Source organism: Trachemys scripta, chromosome 4, assembly GCF_013100865.1.
Source record: "Trachemys scripta elegans isolate TJP31775 chromosome 4, CAS_Tse_1.0, whole genome shotgun sequence".
Classification (NCBI taxonomy): Eukaryota; Metazoa; Chordata; order Testudines; family Emydidae; genus Trachemys; species Trachemys scripta.
Window position 1 is genome coordinate 136428371 of NC_048301.1, and position 18721 is coordinate 136447091.

Here is an 18721-nt window from a genome sequence, read left to right on the forward strand (position 1 = left end):
AGGATGTTGTGAAGGCCAAGACTATAACAGGGTTAACTTGATAAGTTCATGGAGGATAGGTCCATCAATAGCTATTAGCCAGGATGGGCAGGGATGGTGTCTCTAGCCTCTGTTTGCCAGAAGCTGGGAATGGGCAAAGGGATGGATCATTTGATGATTACCTATTCTGTTCATTCCCTCTGGGGCACCTGGCATTGGCCACTGTTGGAAGACAGGATACTGGGCTAGATGGACTTTTGGTCTGACCCAGTATGGATGTTCTTATGTTCAGTAATGGAGAATCCGCCACTACCCTTGGTAAATTGTTCCAATGATTAATTACTAGCACTTTTGAAAAACTGCACCTCTGATTTTTAATTTGAATTTGTCTAGATTCAACTTCCAGCCATTGGATCTTGTTATACCTTGTCGGCTAGAGTGAAAAGCCCTCTATTTTCAAACTTTGTTCCCCATATCTTTTCTTTTCTTTTGCTAAGGCCTGGTCTACACTAAGATTTTAGGTCGAATTTAGCAGCGTTACCTCAATTTAAGCCTGGACCCGTCCACACAACGAAGCCCTTTTTTTCGACATCAAGGGCTCTTTAAATCGATTTCTTTAATCCACCTCCAACGAGGGGATTAGCGCTGAAACCAGCATTTCCGGGTCGGATTTCGGGTAGTGAGGATGCAATTCGACGGTATTGGCCTCCGGGAGCTATCCCAGAGTGCTCCATTATGCCCACTCTGGACAACACTCTCAACTCAGATGCACTGGCCAGGTAGACAGGAAAAGGCCCGCGAAATTTTGAATTTCCTGTTTGCCCAGCGTGGTGGAGAGTCCAGGTGACCACGCAAAGCTCATCAGTACAGGTAACCATGATGGAGTCTCAGGATCACAAAAGAGCTCCAGCATGGACTGAACGGGAGGTACGGGATCTGCTCCCCATACGGGGAGACGAATCAGTGCTAGTTGAACTCCGGAGCAGTAAAAGAAATGCCAAAACATTAGAAAAAGTCTCAAAGGGCATGAAGGACAGAGGCCATAACAGGGACGCACAGCATTGCCGCGTGAAAATTAAGGAGCTAAGGCAAGCCTACCACAAAACCAGAGAGGCAAACGGAAGGTTCGGGGCAGAGCCGCAGACATGCCGCTTCTACGTGGAGCTGCATGCCATGCTAGGGGGTGCAGCAACCACTACCCCAACCCTGTGCTTTGACTCCGTCAATGGAGAATCACGAAACACGGAAGCGGGTTTTGGGGACACAGAAGATGATGATGAAGACATTGAAAATAGCACACAGCAAGGAAGCGGAGAAACCGGTTTCCCCAACAGCCAGGATATGTTTTTCACCCTGGACCAGGAACCAGTAACCCCCGAACTCACCCAAGGCGTGCTCCCAGACCCTGAGGGCACACAAGGCACCTCTGGTGAGTGTACCTTTGTAAATATTACACATGGTTTAAAAGCAAGCGTGTTTCATGATTAATTTACTTGCATTCGCGGTCAGTACAGCTACTGGAATAGTCTCTTAACGTGTATGGGGATGGAGCGGAAATCCTCCAGGGACATCTCCAGAAAGCTCTCCTTCATGTACTCCCAAAGCCTTTGCAAAAGGTTTCTGGGGAGGGCTGCCTTATTCCGTCCGCCATGGTAGGACACTTTACCACGCAAGGCCAATAGCACGTAGTCTGGAATCATTGCATAACAAAGCATGGCAGCGTATGGTCCCGGTATTTGCTGGCATGCAGACAACATCCATTCCTTATCTCTCTTTGTTATCCTCAGGAGAATGATATCATTCACAGTCACCTGGTTGAAATGGGGTGATTTTATTAAGGGGACATTCAGAGGTGCCCATTCCTGCTTGGCTGAACAGAAATGTTCCCCGCTGTTAACCACACGGTGGGGGGGAGGGGTGAAGTGATCATCCCAGAGAATTGGGTGTGTGGGGGTGGTGCGGGGGGTAGTTGGGTTTGTGCTGCATGTTAATCCGGAAACCCCAGCCCCTCCTTTTACATTGCAAACCCATTTTAAATGGCCAACCCAATGGGTGCTTGGTATGGGAAATGAGGGTGCTGCTGTTCGAAACCATTCCCACATGTTATGAAGGTTAAAAAAGCCAAAAGACTGTGGCTTACCATGGCTGCCTGCAAGCCGAATTCTGTTGCCTGGCACTGCGTGAGTGATCTCTCACACCAAACCGGCAGGCCCTCAACGTAAGAGGAAAAATGCGACCTTGTAACGAAAGCACATGTGCTGTGTAATGTGAACAGCAAAATTTAACGTGAAAGATTGTACCCATTGTTCTCTAAAATCTGTCTTTTTTAACCACCTCTCCCTTTTCCTCCAGCAGCTGCAAATGTTTCTCCTTCGCAGAGGCTAGCGAAGATTAAAAGGAGAAAACGGCGGACTCGGGATGATATCTTCACGGAGCTCCAGATGTCCTCCCATGCTGAAAGAGCACAGCAGAATGCGTGGAGGCAGTCAATGTCAGAGTGCAAAAAAGCACAATTTGAATGAGAGGAGAGGTGGTGGGATGAATCGCGGGCTGAACAGAGCAAGTGGCGGGCTGAAGATTATAGGTGGCGTCAGCTTGCAGACAGAAGGCAAGAGTCGATGCTCCGGCTGCTGGAGCATCAAACTGATATGCTCCAGAGTATGGTTGAGCTGCCACTACAGCCCCTGTGTAACCAACAGCCCTCCTCCCCAAGTCCCATTGCCTCCTCACCCAGATGCCCAAGAACACGGTGGGGGGGCCTCCGGTCACTCAGTCACTCAACCCCAGATGATTGCCCGAGCATCGGAAGGCTGGCCTTCAATAAGTGTTAAGGTTTTAAAGTTTTAAACTGAAGTGTGTCCTTTTCCTTCTCTCCTCCCCCACCCATCCCGGGCTACCTTGGCAATTATCCCCCTAGTTGTGTGATGAATTAATCAAGAATGCATGAATGAGAAGTAACGATGACTTTATTGCCTCTGCAAGTGGTGATCGAAGGGGGGAGGGGAGGGTGGTTAGCTTACAGGGAAGAAGAGTGAACCGGGGGAGGGGGATCATCAAGGAGAAACAAACATAACTTTCACACCGTAGCCTGGCCAGTCATGAAACTGGTTTTCATAACCTCTCTGATGCGCACCGTGCCCTGCTGTGCTCTTCTAACCGCCCTGGTGTCTGGCTGTGCGTAATCAACGGCCAGGCGATTTGCCTCAACCTCCCACCCCGCCATAAATGTCTCCCCCTTACTCTCACAGATATTGTGGAGCGCACAGCAAGCAGTAAGTTTCGCTGAGGTCTATCTGAGTCAGTAAACTGCGCCAGCGCGCTTTTAAATGTCCAAATGCACATTCCACCACCATTCGGCACTTGCTCAGCCTATAGTTTAACAGGTCCTGACTACTAGCCAGGCTGCCTGTGTACGGCTTCATGAGCCATGGCATTAAGGGGTAGGCTGGGTCCCCAAGGATAACGATAGGCATTTCAACATCCCCAACAGTTATTTTCTGGTCCAGGAAGAAAGTCTCTTCCTCCAGCTTTCAAAACAGACCAGAGTGCCTGAAGACACGAGCATCATGTACCTTTCCCGGCCATCCCACGCTGATGTTGGTGAAACGTCCCTTGTGATCCACCAGGGTTTGCAGCAGAATTGAAAAGTATCCCTTGCGGTTTATGTACTCGGTGGCTTGGTGCTCCGGTGCCAAGATAGGGATATGGGTTCCGTCTATCACCCCACCACAGTTTGGGAATCCCATTGCAGCAAAGCCATCCACTATGGCCTGCAGGTTTCCCAGAGTCACTACCCTTGATATCACCAAGTCTTTGATTGCCCTGGCAACTTGGATCACAGCAGTCCCCACAGTAGATTTACCCACTCCAAATTGATTCCCAACTGACCGGTAGCTGTCTGGCGTTGCAAGCTTCCACAGGGCTATCGCCACTCGCTTCTCAACTGTGAGGGCTGCTCTCATCTTGGTATTCTGGCGCTTCAGGGCAGGGGAAAGCAACTCACAAAGTTCCATGAAAGTGCCCTTACGCATGCGAAAGTTTCGCAGCCACTGGGAATCGTCCCACACCTGCAATACTATGCGGTCCCATCAGTCTGTGCTTGTTTCCCTGGCCCAGAAACGGCGTTCCACGGCATGAACCTGCCCCATTAACACCATGATTTGCACACTGCTGGGGCCCGTACTTTGTGAGAGGTCTATGTCCATGTCTATTTCTTCATCACTCTCATCGCCGCGCTGCCGTCGCCTCCTCGCCTGGTTTTGCCTTGGCAGGTTCTGGTCCTGCATATACTCCAGGATAATATGCGTGATGTTTAAAGTGCTCATAATTGCTGCAGTGATCTGAGCGGGCTCCATGATCCCAGTGCTATGGCGTCTGGGCTGAAAAAAGGTGGGAAATGATTGTCTGCCATTGCTTTCATGGCAGGGAGGGAGGGAGTGTGGGGCCTGATGACATGTACCCAGAATCACCCGCGACACTGTTTTTGCCCCATCAGGCATTGGGATCTCAACCCAGAATTCCAATGGGCGGCAGAGACTGCGGGAACTGTGGGATAGCTACCAGAGTGCAACGCTCCGGAAGTCGACGCTAGCTTCAGTACTGTGGACGCAGTCCGCCGACTTAATGCACTTATAACATTTTGTGTGGGGGGACACACAATCGACCTTATAAAAACAATTTCTAAACAACTGACTTCTATAAATTTGACCTAATTTCGTAGTGTAGACATACCCTAAGATAAAGATATTGAGCTCCTTGAGTCTCTCATTCTAAGGCATGTTTTCTAATTCTTTAATCATTCTCATGGCTTTTCCCTGAACCATCTCCAATTTATCAGCCTCCTTCTTGAACTGTAGACACCAGAACTGGACACAATATTCCAGCAGCAGTCACACCAGTGCCAAATACAAAGTTATTAGAATCTCTCTACTTCTACTCAATATTCCAGTGTTTGTAAATCCAAGGACTACATTAGTTCTTCTGGGCACAAGTGTCACACCAGCCCATTTTCAGCTGATTATCCACCATGAACCCCAAGACTTTTTTAGTCACTGCCTCCAAGTAACTGTAAATATGGTCTAAATTCTCTATTCTTAAATTCATGACTTTACACTTGGCTATATTAAAGCAAATACTGTTTACTTGCATATAGTTCACCAAGCAATCCAGATTATCATCAGTTATCTGCCCTGTTTATTATTTAACACACAGATTGGAAAAGTGGTATCTGCAAACTTTATCAGCAATTATTTTATTTTTTCTTCCAGGTCATTGATAAAAATGTTAAATAGCGTAAAGCCAAGAACTGATCCCTATAAGTGTGATGCACTGGACCTCAAAGTAACCCCCTGTTGCTCCCATTCATCATTCGTATATGCTTGTGATATTCCATACAAAGCATGCCATGTAAGATACCATATGAAAGGTCATGATCTGCTGAAACTCATCATTTTGTCAAAATATGTATATTGCTATTGCGTATGAAGTTATGAGATTTTGCTATATGGTTGTTATTGAAATATGTTGTGACTTTGGTAGACGCCCACAGCTAATTCTCCAATTACTAAAAGGGTGGTGACCCACACCCAGGCGGGCATTAAATGACCATTGACGAGCAGAGAAATTTTAAACAAGAGATTTACAATTCTGTAAGAGATAGTTGTGCAAGCACCACAGAATGAGGATTGCTCAATTCTGTGACTCAGCAAGGCACACCAGGACATGTTTGGGCTAGTGTCTTCTAGGCACATGGACTAAGGATATAAAATAGGGGTCAGTGGCATCATGCTTTTGCCTTTCTCCTCCCCCACCTACGCTGGAGCAACAAGAACGCTGAGAAGATGACAGCTTCAAACGAGGAGACTGGTCCAGGCCTGTAAATTAAGAATTGTAACCTACCTGCAACATCCAGTGAGGTGAGAAAAGCTGTTTGATTCAAATCTTGCTCAGTCTGAAAGTTTAGGATTTAGAATGCATGTTTACTTTTTCTTTCTTGGATAACTATCTCTGACCTTTACTCCTACCACTTATAATCACTTAAAATCTACCTTTCTGTAATTAATAAACTTATTTTAATGTTTTAGCCTTACCAGTGAGTTTGTCTAAAGTGCTTGGGGAATCTGCTCAGATTACAAAGGCTGGTGCAAATGTCCACTTTCCTTTGACGAAGCATCAAACTAATTCATTCTGAGGGAATTCTGTGCCAAAAAATTAAAAATTCTGCGCAAAATATTTTAAAATTCTGCAAATTTTACTTGTCAATAAAGAAATGTGGAGGCTCTAGCATGGCAGTGGGGAGCACAGGCCACTGGCAGCACAGATGTGGGAGATCACCCTGCACCCTTCCCCCCCGGGGAGCAGATTCGGCAGTGAAGCTGCACTCAACCCTGTCACAGAACAAAAGTGGGGCTTGCCCCAGAAACACCCCAGGGCCCCTCCTCTCCACACCAGATGCAGCAAGATAGCAAGTGAGAGGAACAAAATCTCACACACACACTCAGCCCTGGACCCCGATCCAAGTTTGGGGCAAGCAGGCTCAGCTGGCAGGATCCAAGTGTAGAGGGGTTAGTATGGGGGGATCCAGGTGTAAGATGAGACAGTTCTGAGTGGGGCAATCTGGGTGCAGGACAGCTGGGTGTGGGATCCCAGTGCAGGGAGATCTGAATGAACAGGAGCTCGTTGGGGGGGTTCTGCAGAGGGGTCCAGGTGAAGGTAGTTGAGGTTCAGCAGGGAGGGGTCTGGGTGTTGGGGGATGGGGCTTGGCCGGGCTGGGGGGCAGGGATATAGGTGTGTGGAGCTCTGCAGAGGAATCTTGGTGCTGGGGGAGTGGGGCTTGGTAGGGTGGAGGTTCGGGGGCAGCTGATTGGGGTTCACTGGGGTGAGTGTCTGCGTGCAGGGGGCTCTTTGCGGTGGTCCAAGTCCAGGGGGGACTCGTAAGAGTCAGGGATCAAGTACAGGTGGGCTCAGCAGGGAATGGTCTGGGTGCAGGGCTGGTGGTCTGGGTCCAAGGGAGGAGCTCGAGGGGGGTCTGGATGCAGGAGAGTGGGCTCGGTGGGGGTTCGGGTGTGGGGGGCTCAGTGGGGGTTTGGGTGGGTGGGCTGAGGCTCGGCAGGGGAGCCCATGTATGGGGGGGGCCCTCTGGATGCACAGAGGATTGACAGGGGAGCAGCTCCCCGTACAATGACCCCCTCCTTCGACGTCTGAGGAGCGATGGGGGCAGGAAGCAGGGGAAAGATGGGTGCAGAGCTTCCTGCATTGGGGGAGGTTTCTGGAGGTGGGTTGACCTGGCCCCAGCTGCTCCTTGCAGGGTGTGACAGGGTGCTGACCAGGAAAGGCTAAGCAAGCCCTCTGTCACTCCAGCTCTAATTAAAGGAGGTGAATTGGAGTTGACTAGAGGAACCTGAGCCTGATTGGCAGAGGTGGAACAGCTGCTAGCCTGGAGCTGTATACAGGCTCAGAGGAAGGAAGAAAGGGGGGGAGAATCCAGAGAGTGGAAGGAGAGGGGTAGCTCTCCCCTCCTGGCTGCAAGAAAGAAAAGCTTCTAAGGCTGGAACCCCCAGCGATATGTGATAAGAAGTGGTGGGTTTGCACTGTGTAAACAAACTGCACCGGTGATTGCTCAGCCAGAAGGTCTCTGAGTGATTTTTGGAGCAGAGCAGAAGCAGTACCAAGGGGGGCCCTGCTATGCCCTGTTACACGGGAGAACAGAAAGTCCTCTCCTCCCCCACCATCAGCCCAGCAGGATCAGCAGCCGAGCCCAGCACAGGGTAGGAGCCACCAGCCAGGGCATCCCCAGCCCTGCCACCCCCTGGGTGATTTACCTCTCCAATGACTGCTCCGGGCACCAAAAACGACACACCTGCGCTGCTAAGGAGGGGTGTGTGACCGCTCTTGCGGCTTTCCTTTGCTTCCCCATCATTTTCTGCAGGGAAGCAAAGAAATCTGCATGGGACATGAATTGTGCACATGCACAGTGGTGCTGAATTCCCCCAGGTTAACTAATTAAGGAGCCTGCATTGTTCAAGTGAAAGTCTTGAGCAGTGTAAGACGGTACATTTCTGGGGTGCAAGGCTGGAGCGATTGGCTGGTGTTTCCCTCTGTATTAGTTCATTCGTGCCTTAAAGAGCATTTGTGCAACTTAGCTGGGTATCTCTGTATGCTGGTGGCTGAGTGATGATAGCACCTGGAGTGGTTTGCTGCTTGTCACTAGCAAAGCATTGTGAGAGACTGTCCAAGCTGAAGAGTTAAGGGGCATGGCTGTCCCACAATTCCAGGGATCCCATCACAATAGGACCCTACTAAAAAACATACCCGCTCAATGATGATTTCCCATTTGAGACCTGTCAGTTAACCAGTCTTTTAATCCATTTAATGTCTGCTATGTTCAGTTTATATTGTTCTAGTTTCTTAATCAAAATGTCATGTGCTACAAGATTAAATGCTTTACAGAAGTCTAAGTTATCTGGACCCCTAATTTAAAAATGTTGAACTTTGAGAAATACTATCGAACATCCTCAGTTATTGTTCAGATGGAAAGTATTTTCTTCATCAGCAGCAGCCTTTTACCCAATACAGAGCAGAAAAGTTCTGGACACTTCTGCCTTTTCTGCATTATTATTAGGATTGGAAGGATTAAATTTGTATTAGTAAATGTCAGCAAATGTCAATTTCACAGTACAAACACAATCTCACAAGGAAATATTTCCATCAATAATAATCAAAATTTACAGATGGGCAAAGTAAGAAAAACGCTGCTTGAGAATTTCATTAGAGTTTGATTTAAGGATATTTACTTTCTATATTTGGACATGCGATGTTGACAATTCGTGTTTTAGCTGTTATAAAGGCTTAATTTTTTGAATCTCAACATCTACTGTTATCAAATAATTACTGTCTGACATGGCCCCTAATTTCCCACAACTGAGAAAATGTAAATCAATACAAATAAATTTTAAAATGTTTAAAACTCATAATTTTGTGCAACTGTGAACATTAAAATAATTCTTTAATTTTTTTTAAATGCTTAAAAATAAACTAATTAGCTGTCAAAATTATTTTAAAAAATTAATTCTGTCCATGCTAATTATTATTGACAATTCCTAACCTAATTTCCATCTACTAAAGAACCAATACCATTATGAGGATTCCTTTTGTTCCTAATATACTTTACAAACTCTTTATTGTCCTTAACTCTGATGGCCTTGTGTCCTTTTGCTTTCCTTATCAATTTTCTACAATTCCCTAGTTTTTTATTTATATTTATTATCATCAATTTCCCCTGGTGTGTGCATCTTCTTTTATTTCCAATCTAAACCAGGCTGTTTTTTAACCAGTGTAGCTGGTGGCGTTGAGAGGATCTAGAAAAATATTCTGAAACAATTCCCAATTATCATTCACATTTTTCTGTTTAAATTCTCTCACCTAACTGATTTGGCTCATGATTGTTTTCACCTTTGTGAAACTGGCCCTTTTAAAACACCAACTGTATATATTACTGTTTGCCAGAAGCTGGGAATGGGCAACAGGGGATGAATCACTTGATGGTTACCTGTTCTGTTCATTCCCTCTGAAGCACCTGGCATTGGCCACTGTCGGAAGACAGTATACTGTGCTAGATGGACCTTTGGTCTGACCCAGTATGGCCATTCTTATGTTCTGATGGTTTGCACTTTGCACTTAACAAATACAATCAATACTAACTTTCTCCCATACTTTGTATGTTTTATTTGTTTAGATTGCAACTTCTTTGTGGCAAGAAATAGTTGTTACTATGTGTATGTATAACACCTAGCACAATGGGGCCTCAATCTCCATTGAACCATGTAGGGGCTTCCTGCAGTAACAAAATGAGAGCTGCCAAAGCCAGGATTTAGAAGGCACTGTGGATTTCACTGAAGGCTGACCTGACTAAGTGAGCAGAAGGACAGTCCATGCACCCAGTGGATGATGGGTAAGAAGCAAGTTTTCTCTTTTCTGCAGTTCTAAGGGATGGCAGGGTTGAGAGTAGGCCTTGAAATTCTATAAAGAACCCCCATCTCAGTGATGGAGAGAACAGAAAGGTCCAAGGTGACTCTGGACCACTGATTCAGGAACAGGGAAGTGGTCCATCCTAGCACTGTGGAGACTGAGAAGGGGGAGAGAGTCAGGCAGGACTCAGTCTGGCCGTGGTTTGGAGGCCAGATTCCTGAAAGGGCTACTGGTGGGACCTTCATGGATTGGCCCAGTAGCTGGCAGGGGATTTCTTGACAGAAAAATGGGATCTACTACTACAGAATCCAAGATGTCAAAAACAGCCTGGTTCCCCTGAGGGAAAGTACCAGGAACCTCAATTTAAAAGTACTGGTTTGCTCCCCAGGACTGGACTGATGAGAAACCATTGCTGAGTTGACTTTGGGCTGAAAATTCCAGAACTTGGGGTCTTAGCTTGTGTTTTAGTAAATTTTAAGGAGAGATGAGGCTGTACCCAGAGCACCATGTCCCAAGTCCACTGTTTTTTAAATGAAAAGGTGTACCAGGAGGAGGTCTGTCAGATGTATGAGAAGTCTCTCATTATGTAAATAGCTGCAAAAAGATCCTTGGAGATAATGAAAGCAGGGAAACCTCAGAGCACGAGCTCACATAGGGAGCTCTCTGAAGAAAGAACCTTCAGAGGGGAGAGCAGAAAGACTTCAGATTGAGGCAGTGACCCCAGAAACAAGGTGCTCTCTCTCAGGAAAGAGGGAGTGCCTTAAGGCAGTGTGTGTGTGTGGGGGGGGGGGGGGTACTTCCTTTTTCTTTCTGCTGTCCAGAACTCAATACAGCAGAGCTCCAAAACATTTCAGGCACCCTGGTCACTAGCAGGGGTCCCACTAAGCCACCAAAGGACTAGTGGGAGCTCAGCACTCAAGGTACCTTGCAGTTTGTGCTTAGTTCTAAATCCTGTGACTGAGACCTAAAGATAGCTTGGACATTTCATCTTCACCAAACACAGACAGAGGGTGAGGAGACAGAGTGCCTGAAAGGGGAGGGGCTGAACAACAAATTTTATACTCTTTTGCTGTGTGACTGACACCAGAAGGGAAGGACCACCCACCATAAAATACCTCTGAAAACCAATTAGTTCTGTTCCCTCACTCAGCATTAATCTGCTTTATAAACAAGCAGTTCCAGCATTTTCAGTTAGGCTGCTACCAATAGTAACAAGTGCCACCAAGGCATAAGACTGAACATACTGTTCCCCCTTTTATCTTGTCAGGGATGCCCCCCAGAAAATTCTTGTTCTGTTCAGTGAGTTTTCAACAGCATCAGACGCTCTTGTTGCCTCTTAGCATGGCAAGGAATGTTCCTTTCCCTCACTTCAGGGAATTTCACCTGTCCCCAAGCATTACACTGGGAATATACTGCCCATCACAGGCATATTGTCAGATATCAGCTTATTATTTTTAACATATTTATCTATCTGAACAAGGTATTGATGAATAAAAACATGCTTACTCCATTTGAAAGAAAAGACTAAACCTAGGGAAGCTCCCATTAGTGTTTATCATAGAAGATTAGGGTTGGAAGAGATCTCAGGAGGTCATCTAGTCCAACCCCCTGCTCAAAGCAAGACCAACCTCAACTAAATCATCCCAGCCAGGGCTTTGTCAAGCTGGGCCTTAAAAACATCTAAGGATGGAGATTCCACCACCTCCCTAGAGAACCCATTCCAGTGCTTCAAGACCCTCCTAGTGAAAAAGTTTTTCCTAATATCCAACCTAGGCCTCCCACACTGCAACTTGAGACCATTGCTCCTTGTTCTGTCATCTGCCACCACTGAGAACAGCCTAGCTCCATCCTCTTTGGAACTGCCCTTCAGGTAGTTGAAGGCTGCTATCAAATCCCCCCCTCACTCTTCTTTTCTGCAGACTAAATAAGTCCAGTTCCCTCAGCCTCTCCTCATAAGTCATAGGTCGGCATTGTCTTCCAATGGACTCTCTCCAATTTGTCCACATCCTTTCTGTTGTGGGGGGCCAAAAACTGGATGCAATACACCAGATGTGACCTCACCAGTGCCGAATAGAGGGGAATAATCACTTCCTTCAATCTGCTGGAAATGCTCCCTCACAGTGAGAAAGGATTTCTACAGAGATGCAATTGAATGATTGGAAAGATATTACAAAACAAAAGAATTAGGAGAACGATTTTGCTACATACCGTGCATTTCCATCATATCCTGCAAAGATCCACAGTTTGTCACTATACACTGTTGCACCATGAGCTGACCTTGCAACTGGTAATCTGCAATAAAAGATAATACTTAGCATCTAGCCTGCACAACATGTGGTATTACAGAGTCTGGTTAGTACATATCTGCGTTTCAGACCAACTATTACCCTCATAACATAGATGAATGGCCCCCAAGGACTTCCTGAAAGGTGATTTTCAGAATACAGTGAACAGTTACAGCAGAACCTCAGAATTATGAATGCCTTTGGAATGAAGGATGTTCGTAACTCTGAACAAAATGTTATGATTCATGTTTCAAAAGTTTACAACTGAACATTGACTTAATACAGCTGTGAAACTTTACTATGCAGAAGAAAAATGCTGCTTTTAACCATCTTAATTTAAGTGAATCATGGAATATCAGGGTTGGAAGGGACCTCAGGAGATCATCTAGTCCAACGCCCTGTTCAAAGAACCAATCCCCAGACAGATTTTTGTCCCAGATCCCTAAATGGCCTTTTCCAGGACTGAACTCACACTCCTGGGTTTAGCAGTCCAATACTCAAACCACTGAGCTATCCCTCCCCCATGAAACAAACACAGAAACAGTTTCCTTACCTTGTCAAATCTTTTTTTTTAACTTTTTTTAAAGTGTTTATGTTTAAACAATACTGTACTGTATTTGCTTTTTTATTGTTAGTTAGTTGGCTTTTGTTTGCTTGTTTTGTCTTTACTCCTGCCTGATTGAGTACTTTCAGTTCCAAATGAGGTGTGTGGTTGACCAGTCAGTTTGTAACTCTGGTGTTTTTAACTCTGAGGTTGTACTGTATTTTCTTTTAATAGCATCAAATTTTCCCACAGCACATTTGGGTGACAGATGGTTATATAAACATCTGTACTGCAATAGGGCATGCAAAAGAAAAATTAATTTCCACATTCCAGATTCTGGAGTATTTTATACTGACTTATTTATGAAGGTGTGCTAGTAACTCTGTAGTTAAGATTGAGTAGCGCTTTCTGTTTCAAAACCAATTTTTCAAACTGCTGTAAAACCCATGTCCGTATTCAGATTGTCTAGAAAATTGCTATGTCTCATTGAGACCCAAGGTAGGGTTAGTGATGCAAATTTCGGGAAATTTTGTTAAGGAGTTCCTGAGATCAAGCTTGCCCACAAAGAGTTCTCCAACTGTTCATGAAAGTCAGACAATAGTTGCCAGGGATTCAATGCTCAGAAGAATCAAAAGAACACACTACAAATCAAAGGCAGACAACAGAATGGCAGATTGATTTCCCGGAGCCAAGACACAAGGCGTCACTCAAGACTGGATAAACTTCTGAAGTTGATGGGCAAGGATCCATTGGTGATGGTTCATATTGGCATTAAAGACACTGTCGCAGGATATCTTGCAGATAATAGATGAGTTCACAGAACTCGGAAGTCTAAACAGTCTTCTCTGAGAGCCTTCCTGCCCCACCAGTGAAGGAAGACAGAAAGCAGAAGATTCTGGAAGTTAGCTTGCTAGTTGAGGGGTGAAGGATTATGGTTTGTGGAACACAAGTCACCTTATTTTGGGAGAGGGGGCTGTGATGTTGCACTCCATATAATTTTATGAAAATATGCTAATAAGTGTGACTATAATGTAACTGGAATATGCTTCATGCAAAAGGTCTCTTGTAAGGCATCATTACAAAGCTTATAATCTACTGAGTGGGATCATCCTATTTGTATAAATGTATCATTCTTGTATCTGAAACTAGAAATACGAAATATAACTGTGAGGTCCTATTGTAATTATGCAAAGTGTGGGCCATTAATGGTGATTTGGAATCTTGATGGCTCCCATCAACTAGGACAATTGGTTGTAAATGGCTCTGTTTACTTGCAAGCCTTCCTGTGAGTCAGGCCAGGAAGAATGAAGGCTTGGGGTCTCACAGGACATGTGACCTGGTACTGGAATCCATCTTAAACCTGATGCTTTTCCATTTAGAAGGAGGGGTGGAGACCCAGAGAGACAACAGATTCCTACCTTGTGCCAAACCTATATAAGGGGATGGAACAGAACAAAGGAGGCTGCAGTCATGAGAAATCCCCTGAGCTGGTACAAGAACTGTACCAGGGGAAAGGATTGGGCCCAGACTAGAAAGGAGTCAAGTCTGTGAAAGAAGCTTATTGAAACATCTCTGAGTATGAGATTTATCTGTGATCAGTTTCTTAATGTACTAGGCTTAGACTTGTGTGTTTTTGTTTTATTTTGCTTGGTAACTTACTTTGTTCTGTTATTACTTGGAACCGCTTCAATCCTACTTGTTATACTTAATAAAATCACTTTTATTACAGTAACTCCTCACTTAAAGTCGTCCTGGTTAACGTTGTTTCGTTGTTACATTGCTGATCAATTAGGGAACCTGCTCGTTTAAAGTTGTGCAATACTCCCTTATAACATTGTTTGGCAGCCGCCTGCTTTGTCCACTGCTTGCAGAAAGAGCAGCCCGTTGGAGCTAGCTGGTGGAGGCTTGGAACCAGGGTGGACTGACAGCCCGCCTATCAGCTCTCCGCTCCCCTAAGTTCTCTGTGAGGCAGCCGCCAGCAGGCTATCAATTGCTGGCAGTTCTGCTGTCCCTCCCCCCACTACCATGTACTGCTCCTGCCCTCTGTCTTGGAGCTGCTCCCGGGACTCTCCTGCTTGCTGTGTGTGTGTGGGGAGGGGGGCGGAAGTGGGGGGCTGTCAGGGTGTACCCCTCCCCCCTGCTCACCCTATCTCCATAGAGCCGGGGGGACACAACAGGGCTCAGGACGGAGGGAGCTTGTTGGCAGCAGCTGCTGTATCAACTTGCTGATCTACTTAAAAAGGCAATGTACTTAGAATGGGGTCAGCGTACTTAAAGGGGCAATGTGCATCTCTTTCTCTCTCTCGCACACACACAGAGTGTCTCTCTCTGTCTGCCATGCTGTCTCCCCTCCCTCCATTTGTGCTGCCTTGTAGAGTGTGAGGCTACATTAACAACGTGTTAATCCTTGAGGGCTCAGCTGAGTGCTAGTTCATCATTTAGCAGTAATGTATTCCCTGGGAAATATCCCACCCTCTGACTTCACCACCTCAACCAAGCTTCACAATCATTATTGCTGTGTATAGTATTAAATTGTTTGTTTAAAATTTATACTCTGTGTGTGTGTGTGTGTATATATAGTTATGTCTTTTGCCTGGTGAAAAAAATTTCTCTGGAACCTAATGTCTGTTACAGCTGTCCCCCTGCTGTTCTGTTTGGGCTGTGTGCCCCCCTCCCCCCCGCCATGGAACTAACCAAAGTCACAGCCTGGCCCTGTTCATGAAAATGGCTTGTGCAGACTGACTGGAGCCATTGCTCTGCTCAGAGAGGAGGGACTTTTCTCTCCTTTGTCTAACTTCTTTGTTCAGGACCCGGCTTGATGTAGGGTGCTCTGCCCAGGTATGCAAGACCTAAAGTGGCCACATAGCTAAGCATATGAGTCATACCTGTGGCTCAGAACATGCCCATGCATGCCTATGCTTACCTGCAACCTTTCCCTGCCTTCTCTCCTCCCCTGTATCAAGAGGAGCCAATCAAAGTTACTGGCGGGAAACTGCCTGAGTTTGCTCTTAAAAACACATTTTCTGATCAGACCCACGGAGAAGGTCCTTGCTTTGCCACCTGGTCTGATCAGCTAGGGGTCTTGGGGGTGGGGCCCTCTCCCCACTCTCGTTTGTTTTTGAGTGTACCCCCGTTTTTAAACTCCCCTCCCACGAACAACAAATCTGTGCCTGGAGATCTCCTGATTATTGTAAGCGAATCGAGTCCTCTCTGTGTCCTCTGATGTTGAAACTGCTGTTCCTGCTGCTGCTTTGGGGATTGGTAAGGAAAAACCTCTTGCACACTCCCCTTGTTTTACTTGCTGGCTTTCTTTCCCCCAGCAGGCAGACTCAAGCTAACTCCTTGGTCTGTATCTGTAATCTGTTTCTTGCTCCACAGTGCCTTTGCTGCTAGAAATAAGCCTGTGCCTTCCTGGACTATATCCTGGGCTGCCAGCTTGCAGCCACCCCACTGCTGCAGCCACCACTAGTTAATCCCCCCTCTTCCCCCCTTAGAGCTGTATCCTGGGCACACACCAGTCTGCCCTCTGGAACTACCCCTAGTATAAGGTGTACCCATTAGGTTAGATTTAGCTTTTAGTCTAGATAAGTTGTAATTTCATTTTGCATAGCTGTGGTTAAGTTAGGTTTAGGAAATTGCTTGCATTGTACTCTGTAAATTAGGCTTAAAGAATTGTTGCATTGTGTTTTGTTACTTGCTAATTTGTGTAGTCTTGGTCAAGTTAAATCATAGATAAGATTTTAATGTGTTCTGTATAATTGTCTCTCTGCTGTTTAAACTTGCAGCCTGTCTGCTTTCTCTCTCTCTTTCTCTCTGCTGTTTAAACTTGCAGCCTGCCTGCTCTCTCTGTCTCCCTGAGTTTAAATCTCCCTCAACCACGTGCTCCTCTTTCCCCATCCCCCAACCTCACTTCTCTACCACTTTCTTTCTCTCTCTCTTTTAATCCCTTCCCCCACATGCTCACCCCGTTCCCACTGCTGCCAAACCTCAATTGTATTACTGAAGTCTAGCATAAAACCCCATTGGTTACCTCTTTTCTCTCTAACACACCTCACATTTTACATTTACACCACTGTGACACATTTTTTACCTAAAGTTGTTGGTTATTTAACACATTTTACCCATACTGTTAGTTGGTTATATGCTGCTGTGACACACTCTTTACATAGAAATTGTTAGCTACCTGTTACATTTATACTTCAGTGTTAATTGGTTACCAACTGTATTGTACCCCACTATTGAAACCCCCTATCCTATTTACTAAAAGAAACCCCTCCCCAATTGTCTACCTTAACAAACCCCATACCCCTCACTATTGAATTTTCCCTGTTTTTGCATTTTCTTAATAAAGTTTATTTTGCACCCCACCAGTGCAGTAGTTGTCCCCCAAGATCCCCTACCTGCTGGCAGGGTCACCTAACACCCCCCCCCCCCATTTACATTAATTCTAATGGGGAAACTGGATTCACTTAACATCCTTTCACTTAAAGCCGCATTTTTCAGGAACATAACTACAACGTTAAGCAAGGAATTACTGTAATTAACCCGGAGAAAGCAATTAATATCTAGGAGAGCAAACAGATGTGCATAGCTCCCTAAAAGTGTTATAGAGGGCAGACAATTTATGAGTTTACCCTGTATAAGCTTTATACAGAGTAAAATGGATTTATTTGGGGTTCGGATTCCATTGGGAACTGGGTGTCTGGGTGTTAGAGACAGGAGCACTTCTTAAGCTGTTTTCAGTTAAGTCTGCAGCTTTGGGGACGTGGTTCAGACCTGGGTCTGTGTTGGAGCAGACTGGCGTGTCTGGCTTAACAAGACAAGGTTCTGGAGTCCCAAGATTGCAGGGAAAACGGGCTCGGAGGTAGTCTCAGCACACCAGGTGACAGTCCCAAGGCGGTCTCTGTGATTGAACCCGTCACAGTGGTGTAGTCAAACAGGATCTGTGCACAGCTGATTGCTTTGAAATGCTGGTAGTGATTTTAAGTGAGTTTTAAGTGTGCTGGCTGGATAACAGACAAAGTGGTTGTTGGTTTGTTATTTTCTGTTTGCTTATTTTGGTTAAGGTTGCAAATTTTTTTTTTTTTGTGTGTCCAGCCAGTTTGCAAATTAATTCCAATTCAGCAGTCTCTCGTTGGAGTCTGTTTTTGAAGTTTTTTTGTTATAATATTGCAACTTTTAGGTCTGTAATCAAGTGGCCAGGGAGATTGAAGTGTTCTCCAACTGGTTTTTGAATGTTATAATTCTTGATGTCTGATTTGTGTCCATTAATTCTTTTACGTAGAGACTGTCCAGTTTAGCCAATGTACATGGCAGGGGGGCACTGCTGGCACATGATGGCATATATTACATTGGTAGATGTGCAGGTGAACAATCCTCTGATAGTGTGGCTGATGTTATCTGAAATTCTGAAAACTGATCTCCTACCTTTTGTTTCCTATCTTTTACCCAGTTATTGATCCATGAGGGGACCTTCCCTCTTATTCCAGGACTGCTTACTTTGCTTAAGAGCCTTTCAAAGACCTTATCAAAGGCTTTCTGAAAATCCAGGTACACTCAATCACCCTTGTTCACAGGTTTGTTAACTTCCTCAAAGAACTCTAATGGTTTAGTGAGATATGATTTCCCTTTACAAAAGCCATGTTGACGCTTCCCACAGCCCTCTGGTCACTCCTGACTCACCAGGGGCACCATTTCCTATTGTGGTTTGGCGGGTGTGGGTGTGTTGAGGGAGCGCTGTCTCTTTAAGCAGAGCATTCAGGGCTGAATGTTTTTTTCAGCCAGCAGCTGCTGGCGGTAGCACTCACTCCTGAGCCAGCAGCAGACAGGCTCCTTCTTTCCGGACCCCAGCTCAGTAGCAAGCGGCTACATGGAAAGGTAGAGGGGGACACCCTGATATCAGGTGCCCCCACCCACACTCTGCACAGCAGATTGGAGGCAGGCTCCC

At 45.7% G+C, this 18721-nt stretch overlaps 1 protein-coding gene across 7 annotated transcripts in view; it reads right to left on the reverse strand.

The window, feature by feature from the left end:
* Nucleotides 1-18721, reverse strand: part of LZTR1 (leucine zipper like transcription regulator 1) — a 263713-nt gene that overhangs the window by 195013 nt on the left and 49979 nt on the right. For all 7 annotated transcript variants that reach the window (XR_004645414.1, XM_034767752.1, XM_034767754.1 and 4 more), the window contains exon 6: nucleotides 12154-12237. Coding sequence is in view for 6 of the 7 variants with exons in the window: in XM_034767752.1 (XP_034623643.1) it covers nucleotides 12154-12237 (84 nt within the window). In the remaining variant the exon portion in view is untranslated. The remainder of the gene's footprint in view (nucleotides 1-12153; nucleotides 12238-18721) is intronic.